Genomic DNA, 18,894 nt, shown 5'->3' with positions numbered 1-18,894 from the left:
CCACACTCCTACAAGGTTATTCAAAGACTTTCATCATCAAATGTGGAATAGAAACATCAACTGTGATTCATTTGTAGAGGAATGGCTTGTTTGAATGAATTCATCCAGGATTTAGATTTGTATCATAGCACATTACTAGTGAATGTTACGATCTTCTTATGACAGGGTTTAATCTCTGTGTTGAACCTCAGAGCAGTATTTCATAATGTTCATGATAACATTGTATTACAGACATAATAATATACCACTAGTAAAAAGGGGATTATTCATTTATTTAAATGTTATTTATTGATATATTCAAGCTTGTGTGGGTAAACATGCTTCCCTTAGACAACATACATTTATCTATGAAGCCAGATGACACAAATCAGTTAGTTTCAAGTTTCACTTAAAGTCTTTTTTTTAAACTGATTTTTTCTCTGATTTCTCTGTAATATGTTATATGTATTGCAGGTTCTTTACCTTGCAATATAAAAAGGCACCGACTGACCGTTATGCTGTTGGTGCTGTATAAATAGAATTGGGGCAATTTGGGGTTTAGTCTTCCCCAAGAATACTTTACCTCTAATGGCCAAATTAAACATGATGTACAATTCAGTTTAATGAATGATTAAAGAAAATATTTTTGTAATGTTCTTTCTTTGTTCTACAGATTCGTCTGCCACAAGTAAAGAGTGAATCATACCTTCTGGTGTGTGCAGAAGGGGGGAAGCTCCAAATATGGAGGAGACACTTATCCTAAGCTCTCTGAAGATGTCACCACTAGAACAGGAGAAAAGAACTGAGCCTCTGTTTTTTGCTCACTCCTTGCCTGAGACCCTCACAGCTTTCCAAACTTCCACCTGAAAAGAAAAAGCAGGTTAAACACTGTTAATATCAACTGTTGTGAATGTGTTACAGAAGATATGAAGAGAAAAGCAGTTGCTGGAAGCTAATGAGGAAGAAATGATGAAGACATCTTCTGACCTGCCCTGCCTGCTTACCAGCCTGAAAGTCATAGAAGAAATATATTGATTTCAGAACACACTGAATTTACTTTGTTGTGTGAACACTGAAAGGGAAACGAGTCAGATAAATTGCTCCCTAACACACTACCTTTACGCATTTCAAACCATATTGCTACAATTTTTTTGTATTATGTATCAACACAGTTTGTATTTGTGTTCCATAACAATGGTTTGCTGTGTGACTTTAGAACTGAAATTGTTGACCACAATATCTGTTTATGGCAGATAATCCATCCCACCTCACAGGTGTGGTATGTCAAGGTGCTGATTAGACAGCATGAATATTGCACAGGTGTGTCTGAGACTGCCCACAATAAAAGGCCACTCTGAAATATGCCGTACATGTGTAGCACAATGACACACATGTCGCAAAACCAGTCAGGATCCGGTTCAGCTCATGGAAACAAAAGTGTTGTGTTTATATTTGTGTTCAGTGTAACAAATACTGAGACGTGTAATAATGTCGTGTGTTGTTCATCTGAGGACGCTGCAAAGAACCAGATTATTTTTATTATCCTGTTTGTCTGTTATGTGAACCTTTAGAGGATGTACCTTATAATGACTGAGTGTGTTTATCGCACTATGTTAAATGTAACTGTGAGCGACACGAGGCTTACTGCTCATGGTTACCTCATCAGTGGTGAAGTCAGCCAGCTTGATGCAAGAAACAGGAAGAAGAAAAGGATGAAAGAGCAACACACAGATGAAAAACAAAAACAGACTTTCTAACCGACAGAGCTGAAATCTGAACATGTCACCAGCTGCAGGAGGCAACGCTCTGAACCACGTCGTTCCTCCTCCAGATGGAGCTTTCACTGCCTATAGTCTCTTGACATACAATGGTTGGATTCTCCTATGATACTGTATCAGCTGAGCCTCAAATTCTTATGATCTCGAGCTTCTTCAGTCTCAGTGAATCCTTAGTTGGCTCAGATGCATCATCTGGTGTTTGAGTGTAACAAGGTGGTTGTAACACAAAAGGAGTGTAAACAGGTGAGTGTGGTTTGTAGTGTAAACTAAAGCAGCGTGTCTAACCAACCACATCTCCATCGCTCCACAGCTGCTGAGGGAGCTACAACCCTCATTCAGCCTTTCACAGACATACGGCAATGAACTGTATGAACAATAAACTTTATTCATACACACAAATCCCTTTAGGGTTGTGTCAGCGAGGGCAAACGTACCACATCAAATACATGGAGCTACAAGCTGTGGTGACCCACTGTCAGTAAGGGAGCTTTATTACACACACACAGCATCACAACAACAGTTACCTCAAGCTGCTTCTATGTTATAAGGCAAAGACCCTGCAGTTACACAGGAAACATTAGGTGACCGTCTGTGAGCGACAGTGGGAACCAAAGCCTCTAACAAACATCCATCGATAGATGAGGGGCAGACGGGCTGAATGCAGAGAGGTCTACTAACACATGTTGAGTGAAGAAGAAACACCCAGTGCATTATGGGGAACTTAGACCTATAACTTAGACCTGTGCGCCTTAGCATATGCTACTTCCGGCGCATAGCGCTTAGTTTCCGGTGTGATATTCGCTCCTTGTTCACGGTCGGGTTTTTCAACCAAATGGACGAATCAAGTGGCGATTTACATTTCTCGAGATGTCGAATGTATCTGTAGATGATGTTGATCGACTTGTCGATATTTTTTCCCCCCGCGCCTCAGAGAGAGACAGGATTCAAATTTTATACTTCTCAGTATTTGTATACAGCGCTCCCTCGTTTATCGCGGGAGTTACGTTCTAAAAATAACCTGCGATTGGTGAAATCTGAAGTAGCCAACTTTATTTTTTACAATTATTATAGATGTTTTAAGGTAAAACCCGTCACTACACACTTTATTGATCCCCCAGGGATCAATAAAGTATTCTGATTCTGATATACACTCAGACAGGCATGAACATTTTCACACGTTTCTCTCCTGTTTAAGCTCTCAAAGCTCAAACCTTCGTAGACAAATAAGTCCAGTATTACAGAAACCAAAGATCAAACCGTGTTTTCAGGTCCAGCACATGAGAACAGAGCAGCTGAGAGATAATTCAACATCAATGAATCATTAATGAATCAGCGATTCTGTACTGTACAGGAGAGACGGCACGGAGGAGATCAACAATAGTCTGCAGCCAATCAGGACGCAGAACACAAAGCGCTGTGCGCAAAAAAAAACCAAAAAAAAAAAACCATGCAAACCTGCACAAAAAAAATGTGCGAAACAGCGAGGCCGCGTTATAGCGAGGGACCGCTGTAATTTTGAAGGTACGTCACAACATACCCTTCGTAAATACTCATGCATAGAGACCCTTACCACGGTTTGTTGACATGCTGTGTAGGTGTGTACTTGACTAGCAGGGAAACCTTTGACTATTGTTCACCTGTAGTTTGAATGCTGAACATCTGCCTGTTTAAATCATAAGAACTGTCACTATACAGAGATGTGCTTCTGATTCTGTAATGCAGTTCTGCTTGTGTTGAGTGATGTAAACCACCAATCGATCTGCACGCTTCAAACGTCAAAACTGATCATTTGATTTTTTTAATGACACAGCAGTGGTGAGTGTTCCCACCTTCTGCTCTTTGTAACTTAACGCCATCTTTTTGTTTTCATATTTTGGACATGATTTTGGAGTCCATCTTTGCAGCAGCAATTGACCGCAAAGTAAAGCTACCGGAAATGTACAACCCTGCATCCGATCTTAAAACAGGAAGTTAGCATTTTCTCGTGCACAGGGTCTATTGCAGACTAATCAAGGTTGCCTATCCAACCCTAACTATGTGCTTTATCAAAGAGGAAAGTTTTGTCTGTCACCTGAATGCAAACTGGAAGCTGGTTCCACAGAAGAGGGGCCTGAAAACTGAAGGCTCTGCCTCCCATTCTACTTTTAAATACTCTAGGAACAACAACTAGGCCTGCAGAGCGAGAGCGAAGTGCTCTAATAGGGTGATATGGTACTACAAGGTCATTAAGATAAGATGGGGCCTGATTATTTAAGACCTTGAATGTGAGGAGCAGGATTTTGAATTCATGTTCCAGTTGATGCATCAGAGTCAATCTGGGATCCAGTGTGGAGCACATGGACACTTTTAAGGCTTAAAGAACAAACCGATGATTCGATTAGATACTCGGCTCCATCTCTGGAGTCACGGCCACCAAAGCTTTGTTTCTGCTAACACTGTAAACATATACAAATGCACATTAATAGTTGTTACTGCAGAAAGAGAAAAAGAAGCGTCAAAGACAGGAAGGAGATCTGCTCCACTGTGGAGAGAGCTGCACAACTTTGTTCCTGCAGAATTGTCACACAGTCAAACTGATAATTCTTCATTTTTCATTGATAGTTAAACAGACTGGTTCTTATAGCTCTGAACGTGCTTCACAGCACAGCAGCAGCAATTGTGTGTTTCAGGAAGAAACAACGTTACAATAGAGCAGACTCTCCTGACACTGACAGAAAACACCGCGTCTTTACATCAGTGCTGACCACGTCCTTCCAGTTTCATCTACATGAAGTATATATAAATAAAACAGCGCTGACTTCATGTCTTGTTCTAGGACCGGGACACCGACCTATTCTTGATGCTGATATTGAATAAGTGTGGTGTGTGTGTGTACCTCTAAAGATGTCTCTATAGATGACAAATACATGACTGTATGCATGAAACTGACAGCAAGACGTGGGAAGGACACGGAGGCAGAGTGAGAGTTACCCTCTGAGCACTGATGAAGAGTCCGTGGATTATACTGCCAGCCAGGCCCTGGCCTGCTCCTGTCACTACCACCTCTGGTTCCTCCAGCAGGGAGCTCACAAACCTAGAGACAACACACAATGTGGAAAATGTTACAATATTCCCACAAAACAAAACACTTAAATAAGAACATGTGAAACCTGAAGACACCAAAACTATAAAATAAGACCACCAACATGAGCGAGAAAGAAACGTGTGAACTGACTGTGATCCTTCAGACGCCGTCTTTGTGAAACAGATTCATCGTGACAACAAGTTACTGACTAACTATCTGTAGTGACGGTGAAGACGGTTACATGTCACCAACAGCACAAACAAAGCTGTCAGTGAGCGCAGCTCAAACTCTGCGACTCACTTCTTCAGTTCATCAGCAGCCTCTCCGCTGTCGTCCTCAGGAACGGAGAACTTGGCCTTGAGCGAGCGAGCTTGAGTGATGACTGTCTCCATGCTCAGCAGCTGGTTAATGAAATCCTGCACACAGGACAAGAACAACTGTCTGCTCAATCCTGACAGCATGAGACCCCAAGACTGTCACATTTATACACATACGTGGTTTTTCCTACGTGGAACGTTATAGACTGAGTCTCGGGGTGTAAAAGGCGTGTTTGGAGTCACAGTGGATACATGGCATACTTAAATGTACTTTGAGAAAGCCAAGAATACTTTTACACAACAAGACTGTCCAATCAAGCAAAACTAACATGGTGGGGTTTAGCTGTGCAGCTGTACAGTGTTATTCAAAGAAAAGGGGCTGTATGGATACTGAGTGCTAGTGAGAAGAACATTTTTATATGTGAAGAAGTGATGATTGTTCTCAGACTTTAGGACAGTATTAAAGCAGACGTTTAATGCACCTAACGTGTGATCAAACTCAATAATAACAATCTCAGTCTCTGCTTTCGATCACTGATAAACACATCCGATATCAGCAGAGTATAAAAGCTTTGAGCCCAGGTGGGAACAGCCGAAGGAATTACCTAGGTTTAGAAAAAAGTTAGCCATCACTGAGGAAGCACTGGAGTTTGTTACTCCAGCTCCCACTACAATCCCACTGCACCACACCCCTGTTTTCATGGTTCAACCATCAATGGCCATAATAATTATCAGCCAAGTTCTCAGCCATGGTGCACACTGTCCAGTCTACGTACACCTCATGTACAGCACATACTCAACTACAACACAAACACAGTTAACAATCAATCAATAATTTATTTAAAAACAAAACTTTTTTGGGTGAATCTAATGATACTTTCTTTTAAACTGAATTCTTTGTGGAAAGTCCGGTCGAGTTTTCACTGACCTCTAACTTCTTGTAGTCCTGGTTGGGGGACTGCAGGAGCTTGCTCGCTTGAACTGTAGCTTGCTGAATGGTTTTTTGCACTGATGGAATATCTTCAGCAAACTCTGAAAGAGAAGAAATGACAGTGTTTCCAGAGTGACAGAAAGCTGTGATTAAAAGAAAGACCTGCCACGTTTGTAACCTCAATTACTGTTAACATGAGAAAAAGCCTAAAATCGAGTAAACCTGCAAACTATTATCTTACTAATACAGATCCTTTTGAAATAAACAAAACCTTCACAACATTTTATAATAATTTTTACAGAGATTAAAACATATCCACAAAGTCTTGATGGATTATTATTGGAGTTAATTAATCCAGCTATTTCAGAGGATCACAGAACACATCTGCAAAATAGAAACTAGGCCTTTTGTCCAGGACTATACCCACATGTGCTTTGGCACAAGGAAAAACTCCCTTTAAACAGGAAGAAACCTTCAGCAGAGCCAGGCTCAGGGAGGGGCGGGGCCATCTGCAATAACCGAGTACAATAACCTCAGTTTGATCTGAATTAAGAAGCAGAAAGTTAGCGGCCATCCAGGTCTTTGTGTCTTTAAGACATTCCTGCAGTTTAACTCATTGGTGTGTGTTATCTGGCTTCATGGACAGATAGAGCTGGGTGTCAACTGCATAGCAGTGTAAATGTATGCTATGTCTTCTAATGATGCTGCCTAAGGGAAGCATGTATAATGTAAACAGAATTGGTCCTAGCACTGAGCCCTGTGGAACTCCATAATTAACCTCAGTGTGTGAAGAGGACTCTCCATTTACAGTGGGGCAAAAAAGTATTTAGTCAGCCACCGATTGTGCAAGTTCCCCCACTTAAAATGATGACAGAGGTCAGTAATTTGCACCAGAGGTACACTTCAACTGTGAGAGACAGAATGTGAAAAAATAAATCCATGAATTCACATGGTAGGATTTGTAAAGAATTTATTCGTAAATTAGGGTGGAAAATAAGTATTTGGTCACCTCAAACAAGGAAAATCTCTGGCTCTCACAGACCTGTAACGTCTTCTGTAAGAAGCTTTTCTGTCCCCCACTCGTTACCTGTATGAATGGCACCTGTTTGAACTCATCATCTGTATAAAAGACACCTGTCCACAGCCTCAAACAGTCAGACTCCATACTCCGCCATGGCCAAGACCAAAGAGTTTTCGAAGGACACCAGGAAAAGTATTGTAGACCTGCACCAGACTGGGAAGAGTGAATCTACAATAGGCAAGCAGCTTGGTGTGAAAAAATCAACTGTGGGAGCAATCATCAGAAAATGGAAGACATACAAGACCACTGATAATCTCCCTCGATCTGGGGCTCCACGCAAGATCTCATCCCGTGGGGTCAAAATGATCATGAGAACGGTGAGCAAAGATCCCAGAACCACACGGGGGGACCTGGTGAATGACCTGCAGAGAGCTGGGACCAAAGTAACAAACGTCACCATCAGTAACACACTACAACGGCAGGGAATCAAATCCCGCAGTGCCAGACGTGTTCCGCTGCTGAAGCCAGTGCATGTCCAGGCCCGTCTGAAGTTTGCCAGAGAGCACATGGATGATACAGCAGAGGATTGGGAGAATGTCATGTGGTCAGATGAAACCAAAGTAGAACTTTTTGGTATAAACTCAACTCGTCGTGTTTGGAGGAAGAAGAATACTGAGTTGCATCCCAAGAACACCATACCTACTGTGAAGCATGGGGGTGGAAACATCATGCTATGGGGCTGTTTTTCTGCCAAGGGGACAGGACGACTGATCCGTGTTAAGGACAGAATGAATGGGGCCATGTATCGTGAGATTTTGAGCCAAAACCTCCTTCCATCAGTGAGAACTTTGAAGATGAAACGAGGCTGGGTCTTCCAACATGACAATGATCCAAAACACACCGCCCGGGCAACAAAGGAGTGGCTCCGTAAGAAGCATTTGAAAGTCCTGGAGTGGCCTAGCCAGTCTCCAGACCTCAACCCCATAGAAAATCTGTGGCGGGAGTTGAAAGTCCGTGTTGCTCGGCGACAGCCCCAAAACATCACTGCTCTCGAGAAGATCTGCATGGAGGAATGGGCCAAAATACCAGCTACTGTGTGTGCAAACCTGGTAAAGACCTATAGTAAACATTTGACCTCTGTTATTGCCAACAAAGGTTATGTTACAAAGTATTGAGTTGTATTTTTGTTATTGACCAAATACTTATTTTCCACCCTGATTTACCAATAAACTCTTTACAAATCCTACCATGTGGATTCATGGATTTTTTTTTACATTCTGTCTCTCACAGTTGAAGTGTACCTCTGGTGCAAATTACTGACCTCTGTCATCATTTTAGGTGGGGGAACTTGCACAATCGGTGGCTGACTAAATACTTTTTTGCCCCACTGTACATGCACAAACTGGAGTCTATTAGATAGATATGATACAAACCTTCACACATTCACGTGTTATCAGCACGGAGCGTCTCTGTCAACCTCTGGAAGTAAAGCTTTTAGTAAGTGTCATAAGATCAAAATACATTTTTTAAAGAAGTGAAACGAGGACATTATTGTTGTGTCCAAGCTATGTTTTGTATTTTGTAGTCCAGACTTAATCAGAATTAATTTGCATACAACCTGGATATTCACCAAAGCATTTCTGACCTGCTGAAACATTCTGGGATATTAAAGAATAAATGAAAACTAGCTTTCTGGTTTAATTAGAGAAAAGGTCTGAGTATCACAGCAGGACGTTAGCTGATTGAGGTTTCTCCAAAGTACTAGAAAACTCTCCTCAGTGATGTCCTTACTAGTGTCTCTCATTGGCTGTCTCTAGACTCAGAACTGGTCTTAGCAGTATACCGTCAACTTAGAGACGATCCAGAAACTAAGACCTGTTATAATTATACGTGAACTCTCATTAGCTAAATTAATGGTTGCACTGCAGGTGTCAGGGAACAACAGCAACACGACTGAAAGATCTTTAGCTTCTTCTAAAAACCAAATCAAATTATGCCCTGCTCCAGATGTGACAGTCTGAAGACGAAATCTAGACTTTTCTGTATCCTGGAATAATTATCAATTTATTGTGTGTAGAATAAAATAAAGAGTGGGTTTTATCTGATTTCTGATCATTACTGGAGAAAACTTGACTGAAAGAAATTCATGTTGGGGAAACTTTCCAGGCTCCTTTCACAGTGAGGGTTGGGTAGCTAAACTAAATCACATTTACCTGCATTTTAACACCAGGGTCATGTTCTACCCATCATGCCTACGCAGCCCTGAAAATATCACGTGTCCATCTCTGATACTTATAAGAGCTCAAAACTGGCCCAAACCCTGATGGAGTCCAAGGGCCTGCAGTGCAGAACACATCTTGAGCCCAAATCTTGGGGGGCTCAGGATTTGGGCTTTTTCTGCAGCTCATGGGCTGCATTCACTGAACCGACCACAAACTCATCTGTGCACCAAAGTACACAGTGAGACGTCCTTTACCCTCACATCACTGGACACTTCCAGGTTCTGGGTTCCAGTCACTCTATACCAGTGGTGCCCAAATCTTTTTGCATCACAGCTGTGATACAGAACGGCTGTGTGGGCGGAGCCTGTTTCGCTTCAGTGCCGAAAAAAAGGGGTTGTATTTTGATGTAATGACTGTGTCGATGCAATCAGTCATTACATCACTCAGCTCAGGACTGAGCTGTCTAGACACCAGCGTGTATCATACAGTGCATCCACTTGCAGCCCTCCTCGTTTCCCAGCCGTCGCGCCCCCGTCTGCACATCCCCACACAGTCCTCACGTTTCACAGTCAGTGATTGTAAAGAGTTCCTCTGCAGTGGCTCTGCCAGGAGCCTGTCTGCAGAGAAGTCATTCCTTTGTCGCTATCAGTGGCTTCATCCACCTGCAGAGGAAAGCAGCTACCATGCACCTTATCATTAAGCACTCGATAGGCAACTTTACGGGGGCAGAGCACAGACGCAGTTTTAGCAGAGACACTGTTGAGCACGACGGTTTAGAAGTGTGTGTCTGAAAAAGCCCTCTGACTTGTCTTTGTGCTCTGGATATTTGGCGTCTTAGCTTGTTAAGCTTTAAACTGTCACAAACTTGCACTTTAAGTCAGACACGCTGCGGCCTCTCCTCATCACCCACCGCTGCGCAGGTATGCTTCATCTTATCTTCTTTGGCTTGGAAACATATTTGGTGATGCTTAATCCTCTGCTTTGTGTTTGTGTGCGAGCCCCGTCAAAAGCCTGTGCATTATGCTGGCAGCGTCCAAGATTTCTACTTTTTTATTCATGCAGCTTCTGGTTTTTTTTCTCCATTAACATCTCGGGTTGCATTTCATTTTCTTAGTACTTATTTTAATATCTTTAGTTTTTTGTGTTTCGGTCTTACTGTAATTTACCTGCTGTGGGCTCAGAGTTATTTTCCCTGATTTTATTTCATATAAACGTGTTTCTCAACCAAACGGTGAGGACTTACCTTCTTCCTTCAACTTCAGAATAGTTGCATGAAGTATACAGGGCAGGCGGTGACGGGCCAGGTCTGCAGGTTTCTGCATCGCCATGTAGTGCAGAACCTAAAGACAAACCCCCAAAAAGTTTAGTTTGCCTGGCTTCTGTTTTCCTTTTGCTCTTTCAGATCAACAGAATATTTTTGCACAGCCAACAGGCTGCCTCTGAAGAAGACTCCAGATAAACGGTGACCTTTCTCTATGATGGTTATTCACAGAGGGACCAGTCATACCCAGATCTTTAAATCTGTCATAAGACTATCAGTGAGCATTATTTTTAACTTTCTCTTTTTGGATAAACAATGTCTTTAAAAGACAGGCAACATTTTCAGTGATGGTGCAAACTGGAGCTCCGAGCTCTGCTTTCATATGTGCAGGAAGAACATGCAAACGCTTGGCAGGGACCTGCCTGGGTCCAAATCCAGGACCCTCTTTGGGTGAGGAAACAACTAACCCCAGTTACTGTTTGTCCCTTTCCCATAAAGCCGACCGGATCATTAATAGAAGCTGGTTTAAAGTTGTTCTTCATTTAACACCATCACACCACAGAGAGCTGCTGTGTGTCAGTTAAACATCGTGTGTGACAGCATCAGATCCTTTTTCATCAACATGTGAAAATGCTTCAACATGTCTGTGAGCACAGATCTGTGTTAAACTGACTTCTCCAACATACATGAGCCAAAACGGTCCCATGGCACAAGCGGATCCTGAAAATCAGCAGAAACATTCATGAAAACACTTTGTGATCCACTTAGTAAACACGTTTGGCTTAAAACATGCATGTGGCAAAACGAACGACCTGCTTCAGACCTTCTCGGCCTCCTTGGTGTCATCAAAAAGTCTTTTTTGGCGTCGTGCAGGTGTGACCCTGGCAGTCTCCCAAGCCTCCACCCACATGTTGCCTGGGATCTTCATCCTGGGACTGAGTGTCCCCGTCACCATCGTGTTGCCCTTCTCATCGACCACTTCCTCTTCTACGTAATCCCGAGGTGAATACCAGCGCACAAAATCCTCCAGGACACAGCCGGGGTTGGCTGCCTGTGGACAGAGACACAAACTCGTACTTTAAATGAAGTAATGTCTAAATATATTCACTGACACCTCATACTGGCACTGACGACTCGAACAGGGCCCACTCACGACACCACTGCATTCATGGACCCAAGCACACCAGGCTGTCACTGAACATAAAATGTCATTTAGGCATCAAAACGATTTCCTTCTGTTCAGGACTGGAAGTAAATACGTGTGATCTGGCAACAAAAATGTTTTACTTTTTTGTGTAAGAGTAAATCTGAAAATCTATGAATAACAAATCAATTGTATTTTAGTATTAAAACCAGTTCAGACTGAATAAAGAGCTCGTCCACACTGGATCAGAAACATAGAGACATGGTGGGAATAACCAACACTGTAGATTCAGGGCAGCTGCAGCATGACTTACACTGTGTGCTGGTCATTATCACTGCATTACTGCCTCAGGTCTGCAGGTCTCTGCAAAGACAAGGTTCAAATAACCTCTGAAGATGATTTATAAAACTGCAATGAGCTGTTTGAAAACTGACGACCACGTGATCGTCTGGTGATCAGAGGTTTCTGCACTCACGTAGCTTCTCCCAGCATGACTGCATCCATCATGCCACACGTGTCAGTGACAGAGTCACAGCTTTCCACAGCGTAGGCTGATCAACAGTCCTCTTATTTCACACTAGTTTACTTGTAAAAGCCTACATGACATTTATTATTAATTCATTAATATCCCATTCATTAACTGCACAGAGAAGACGTCGTTTTCTTTAAGCTAACAGTATTATTAAAGTTCTTCATGACTGGGCCCAGTGTCCTCTTTATGGTCACCCTACCACAGCAGTACTCTCTGTGACTACTGTGTGTGTGACTGCACAGTTATGTTCACTGCAGGCAGTTCACACACACACACACAAAACATCCTGAACAGTAAAACTAGCAGACATGTAGCAACTCGAGGGCACACTGACGCTAATGTGTGTATAAGAATTTCTTTTACTTATGTAGGCGGGGTTCACCCTGGACAGGTCGCCAGTCGCAGGGCGAACACAGAGAGACAGACAAACATTTAACCCAGGGGTGGCCAACTCCACCAATGAATGATGAGTGTAAGCAGGTAAGAATGTATGTAAGCTCTGCTCCAGTGTAATGCATAGGTACAACAATACGCTTTAACTTTAATATAGTTTGGTCACATAATTCAATTCAATTCAATAAAACTTTATTGATCCTGAAGGCTGACCCCGATGGAAATTGGGTTAAGGCTGCCGACCTTTGCCAGCGCCATCTTACCCTTCTGACCATACATACATGACACAAACATCACATGGGGAAGACAGGTCAGAGAGGTATAACAATGGAAAATGCACCACAATGCACCAAAGATAAGGAGACAAAAATAACTCCCCCCAGACTGAGCTCCAACAGGGAGATCAGTTTGAGAACAGAAAAAAAACACCTCTGCACATGAAAAAACTCTTAATACACGAAAGAAACACATGACAAGCAACAGGGATGGGTAAAGGGTGAGAGACAGCCAGTGTAGACAGTACATCCGGGCCTGCGTGTGCTGGTCTCCTTGATCCACCGTCAGCATCGGAGGGGAATAAGCGTCGAAGGCGTTTGGAGGGGGGAGGAGTGTACATCTGCATGTGTATATATGTCTGTGTAAGTGTGTGCGTGTCCAGAGTTCAGCTGAGACAGTGTCCTCCTCCCTGCCAGGCTAAGTAAACAGTCTTCCAGCCAACCCAGGTGGCCTTGCATGGAGTGGGAAGAACAGTCTACACACAGTCGTTATCAGGGAGTTGTTGTTCGGCTCCAGCCTTGAGCCCACGGCTGGGGCCGAAGGGGTATCCGCATAAGTGATGGAGGTTTTTACTTTAGTGCGAACAGCTCATATGAATTTCAAAGCTGTTCTAACACTCCGACACTGGTCTCTCAATCTCCCGTTGGAGAGCCGTGAGCTTCTCCATGATGTTATCAAACTTGCGCTCCGTGATGTTATCATTCTTGTGCTCAGAGAGCCGATTCTGAGAACTCACGACTGTTAACTCAAAAGACACGACGTCGTAGTCTCACTCCCAGCGCTTTATTTGTTACGCCATTTTTCTCCACACCAACAACAACCCTTCGCGGGCAACAGTACTCTCGCAATATAACAGAAAATAACAAGTTAACAACGACCGCAGTGAGCTTCTCCAAGATGTGATCCAATTTGCACCCAGAAGTCTTATTCTGAGTATTCACAGCAGCCGTAAGCTTCTCCAAGATCTTATCCATGCTGCGTTCAATGAGCCCATTTTGAGAAACTCACGCCTCTTCCCATCGTTTGAATCCCAGCGGGCAGCCTTGTGGGGGTTTGAACAGCCGGTTCCGCTTTCTTAATTCTTCGATAAGTCAGGGCCAAGCCAGCTCCGATCAGCCAGAACCCTGTTACCATGGTTCCGAATAGGTAGATATCTTCAGCACTCAGGCTCACCCGAGCCCAGACTTCTCGTTGAGAAAGGGGTGTCAATTGCATTCAGGGAGCAGTTGATCCAATCCATAATTCCTCTTTTAGGTTTTAGAGAACAGACTGTGAGAGAGTGTTCCAGGGAAAAGTAATACAAAAAACACGAGACTAGACAAGGACACAAGAGGCTAAGCAGGGAAGATAAGGGAGAGGAGAAAAGTGCGACTGCCTTTGTTAAGAGCAAAACTCTCTGAATGCTGTAAACACACCGTGTTTGGGTGGCTGCATCCCAAAAACACCACAGCAACACTGAAGTCTGGAGGTGGGAGCATTATGATTTTGATGTTCCCAAAAAAATGTGTGATTGCTTAGAAAAGTTATGCATAAAAACTTTATAACAAGCTGCAAAAGGGACTGAGCCATTAAATCTAACTCCAGGAAGGATGAATGGAGACATTGTTGATTAAAATCTGCTGCCATCTACCAGGATGATGAAGATGAAACAAGGATGGATGTTTCAGCAAGACCATGATCTCAAACACAGCCAATGGAAACTGTTGGTTTCAGAGAAATCAAGTAAAGCTGCTGGAACGGCCCAGCCAATCACCTGAGCTGAATCTGTGGGAAGGATCCACGGAGCATTCGGGATTTATAGACTGTTTGTGTGGTGAGTGGGTCAAAGTCATGAGCAATGATGGGACTGGTTTCTCCATACAGAAGCTGCCATGAACTGTCATCACCAACATTTGTATAAAGTAATAAATAAATGTCTGTGTGTTTAATGTCCCTGTGTTACCGACATCTGGTGATAATTTCACATCAAAGCACCTTTAGAAATATATTTGCTTAGAGAACTGCTGACGTGTTCAATACTTATTTTACCTGCTATAAAATGAAAATGTTAATATGTGTGACATCTTTAAAATCAAAGCAGCACGAGCCTGTGAGGTACCCACCCACAAATAAGATGGTTATTTTCCCACCGGTAACGCAACTCAAGGACAAACTCCTGCCAGAGGTGTCCAACAGCCCGCAGCCCACCGTAGTAATAGTTGACCAGACACACACACAGAGCCAGACGGTAGGTCAGACTGTCACTGGGGGCTGACTTCAGCTGGTGGAAAAGGTTCTACAACGAGGGAAAAGACCAGCATGAAATCAAACAGCAGGACACCAAATTTAATACATTCTAATAAAAATCCTGACAAAGTACTGACAGCACTGAGCCCGTCTTCACTCTGAAACTTATATTGGACCTGACCTGAGTGTAACCTTGAGTGTGCGAGTGGTGAAGAGGCAAACATACATAATCAGAGGTTTTCTCTTGCTCCGATGTCCCACTGGAGTTGGACAGCTGAGTGTTATTCTTACAGTCAGACTTCTCCACAGCAGCATCTGGAAACAGAGACACAAACACAAATAAATAAGTCTGTCATTTAGAAACTCTGTTGTTTTCTAGATGTTAGAAGAATTAAACAAGTGCAGCTCACGTAGTCATCACTTCATGATAAAACACAGGATGCTGATCGCTCAGTGGCAAAAGCAGGATGTGACCAGAAGTAGACAATAAAAATAAGAACGCTGCCTGATATCCTGTTTAAGACGACGCTCTTGTGCTGAGCTGCTGTCAGATGGGATCAATATCTGTGGCCAGCACTCTAAGACATAAATGCAATTACGGCTGTAGTTTTAAGATTCAAGGCTGTCTTAGCTCGAGCTCGAGCTGCTGAGTGTGACGGGCTCAACAGTGACCAGGAAGGAAAAACTGTTTGTGAAAAGAAGCAGAGGAGCCACATCAGTACGAGTCAAACTACCACACGCTCCGAGGTCTCTGCTGCTCTGAATATCACGCTCACCGTCTCCTAACACGGGATCCACACCTCTTCTGTCAGAATCAGTTTCCTCATAAAATGAGCTGAAACCATTAAAACTCAGTCAAGTATTAGTCAACTCCGACTAGTTAATGCCTTTTAAACAGGTTACATGATTAACTCTTACCAGAAGGACAGAATTGAGTATCTCGGTGTTAAGGGGCGACTCATCGATGCGTCGATGGCGGCGAATGTGCTTCCGGGCACTGTGCACCATGTTGGAGACAGACAGTTTGGAAATGGGCACAGTTGCTGCTGGCTCGGTCAGCTTGGACAAAGCAGAGCTGATATCACTGTTTTCTACAGACGACAAACACATCCAAGAGTTTCTGTTCAATTGCTGAGGCCCGGGTCAGCACAGATGCCCAGATCTCCCAGTAAGCTACGCACGTTTCCAGAATGCAGTATGGTCACTCAACAAGTAAAGTCAGGAACCTGACCTTTGCCCTCATCTTCAGCGTATCCTCTTCCAGGAATCTCCTCTGTACACTCAGTCCTACAGCAGAGTTTAAAGAGCTCTGTCACAGCCTCACCTACAGGGAACACAAACAGTTACTGACCTGATATTTTCTTATTCAAACTTTTCATGAAGCACACGCTTCAGCACAGCGAAGCAGGACAACATCTGTGTAACATTTTCTAAATCATGGACGTGGCAACAAAAGAAAAGTCCACTTTACATCACATGTAAAGTGCTTGGGGCTGTCATGAGAGGCGGGGCACACCCTGGACAGGTCGCCAGTCTGTCGCAGGGCAAACACAGAGACAGACATTCACACCGTGGGAAATTTAGGGCCCCAATGAACCTGTCCCCACTAACTGCATGTCTTTGGACTGTGGGAGGAAGTAGGAGGCCCACACATAGAACAATGAGGAAAAAAAGACACTTTATTTGTCCTTGACTATGTTCTTTCTATCGGTAGCTTGATTACATCCGTCTTATCTGCTGCGTATCATTTGATGCATGAATTTTAGCTTAGAAATAGTTTCCTCTGTGCTGTTTGGACAAAAAACAAAGCCATAAAAAGTCTTCACACATCACACAACAATGTGTATGTTTGTAATGGATCCAAGTGTATTAGCAACCAGAAAAATACAACATTAAGGTCAGTGCACTTAATGCACTGACCTTAATGTTGTATGTAGCGGTGTGTTTGAAATCTGTACTGACTAGTAAAACCTCTGTGGTCTGCCCCAAAGCATCATGGTCTCTGCCCCTGAGTGTCCCACTGATCAGTTTAACTTACCCAGTAAACACTGAGGATTTTCAGCCGTCCTGACTCGAACTGACCAGTGAGGAGCTTGAAGAGGGTCGAGGTCACTGTTGGGTGATAAACAGAGTAAACAGTAGAGGAGAGTTTCTGATACACTTTTAGTTAAAGGGTTTTTATAAGTAATGAGTCATGTTTGATTACATGTGACGTAGTCCTTCACCAGTAATCAAGATAATTACACATGTAAGCATTTCCTTATGTCACACTCAGTTTGTCCCTTCATGCTTGTTAGACCTGTGCCAGCTCTGTTTGGGCCTTACAATCAAACCCATGTACGTTTACCCTTTTAATAAACTGCTCCACCCATTTCCTACTTTACGAGTGAAATATGAAGCAATGCAGTGTGTACACGGATGCAACACTCAGTGCTCAGCGCAGCGTTTTGTGTGCTATAGTGCAAGTGAACAGCTCACTCCCATCAAAGCTTTTCCATTGGATCGTTAACACAAACACCAAATGTCAGGAGGACATGCGCCTCAAACTGGAGTTGTCTTTCTAGCCCGGGTACTGTGTTATCCTTGTCTGTATACCGAGCTTCTTATTAATAATCAGCTCTGCACAGGAGCAGAAGCAGAGTCCAGCCTGTTGCTCTTACAGTATAATACTCATAATAAAAGCACAGTAACCGTGGTTAGTCACTGAGCAGCCCGGTGCGTTTCGCTTGATTTCTTTAGTCAGGGTAAATTCATTCACCTGCACGGGTTAGCTAAACGAACTTTACAAAACAAGTTTCCCCTACAGCCGAGTGCTCACCTAAGGACCTAAGTTACGGATTAGCTTACACACACATTTAACTTACCGAAAAGAATACGGTGGGGCCTCAGGTCCTCCTGTCTGGTAGTCCAATTTACTGAAGAACACCTCAGGCTGTCACTTTGAAATAGCCGGTAATGTAAACGCTGGACCTCTCAGCATCTGCCATTCCCGAACAGACACATGCAAGTTTGTCCGTGACCGCAGCCGCGCTGTACATTTATTTCAGTTTCAATATTTTTTTCAGTTTCAATATTTTTTTCGGTTTCATTTCAAGGTGGCATCGTTCTGATCCCATACACACACAAATCCTGATTTACAAGTACAAAATATTTATGACCACAATTTGAGCCCATATACTCTCTCTACCACAGCTGCCTTTGAACTTGCCTGGGCCAGGTCTGAGTCCAGCTTTGCTACTCCTGCCAGGTCACATGACACAGGGGTGTGCTCTGATGTCAGCAGGCAGGTCAGTGGAGCCCTCTGGTGGTGGATATATGGCAGTGAAACAGGAGGAGGCCTGAGAACAGACAGCAGGCTTAACTAGCAGGACAAAGTAGCATGTAGTACTTGAAGGAGTCATCACAGCCAATCAGCTCTCAGGAAAATGGAACATCACATACATTTGCTCTTCTTTGATTTTCATCAATGTATTTCCTTTGATAGATTTTCCGTCAACACTTCTGCTTGATTAGAAGCTCATAGGCAGTTCCTGTCACTCTACAATAACACAATGTAAAGGCTGCGCTCTCTGCCCTCCCTGATTTGACATATTTTGTTGTTTTGTGTGTGTGTTTGTCTGTGTGAAGTTTTGATGTGTATGTGAAAAACACAATTTTGAAAACACTGGAAAAAGACCTCAAGACATGTTTTCCTTTACTTTACTTTACAACAACAAAATAAACTATCACAGCTATGCAGATGACACACAA

General features: G+C 43.2%; 2 protein-coding genes across 2 annotated transcripts in view; one reads left to right on the top strand and one right to left on the bottom strand.

Annotated features, from left to right (window-relative positions):
* dmpk (DM1 protein kinase) overlaps positions 1 to 1,242 on the top strand; it is a 95,060-nt gene extending 93,818 nt beyond the window's left edge. Inside the window, exon 15 of the mRNA XM_085419802.1 lies at positions 653 to 1,242. Within this exon, the coding sequence (XP_085275928.1) occupies positions 653 to 742 (90 nt within the window). The 3' untranslated portion in view covers positions 743 to 1,242. The remainder of the gene's footprint in view (positions 1 to 652) is intronic.
* Positions 1,243 to 1,252: 10 nt separating this feature from the next.
* On the bottom strand, positions 1,253 to 18,079 carry LOC146660079 (rab3 GTPase-activating protein catalytic subunit-like; the record flags this gene model as incomplete). Its single annotated transcript, XM_085421623.1, has 11 exons — positions 1,253 to 4,830; positions 5,122 to 5,237; positions 6,067 to 6,170; positions 10,556 to 10,652; positions 11,397 to 11,624; positions 15,092 to 15,193; positions 15,337 to 15,459; positions 16,063 to 16,235; positions 16,376 to 16,468; positions 17,183 to 17,256; positions 18,009 to 18,079. Coding segments are annotated over 11 exons (1,365 nt in total), but the record flags the coding sequence as incomplete, so codon positions are not given.
* Between the last annotated feature and the right edge of the window lie 815 nt (positions 18,080 to 18,894).

This window comes from Rhamphochromis longiceps, linkage group LG10, assembly GCF_057381845.1.
Source record: "Rhamphochromis longiceps isolate RC_006_pf linkage group LG10, R_longiceps_female_GT1.1, whole genome shotgun sequence".
NCBI lineage: Eukaryota > Metazoa > Chordata > Actinopteri > Cichliformes > Cichlidae > Rhamphochromis > Rhamphochromis longiceps.
The sequence above is the reverse complement of the archived record's forward strand: the minus strand, read 5'-3'. Positions and strand labels throughout refer to the sequence as shown.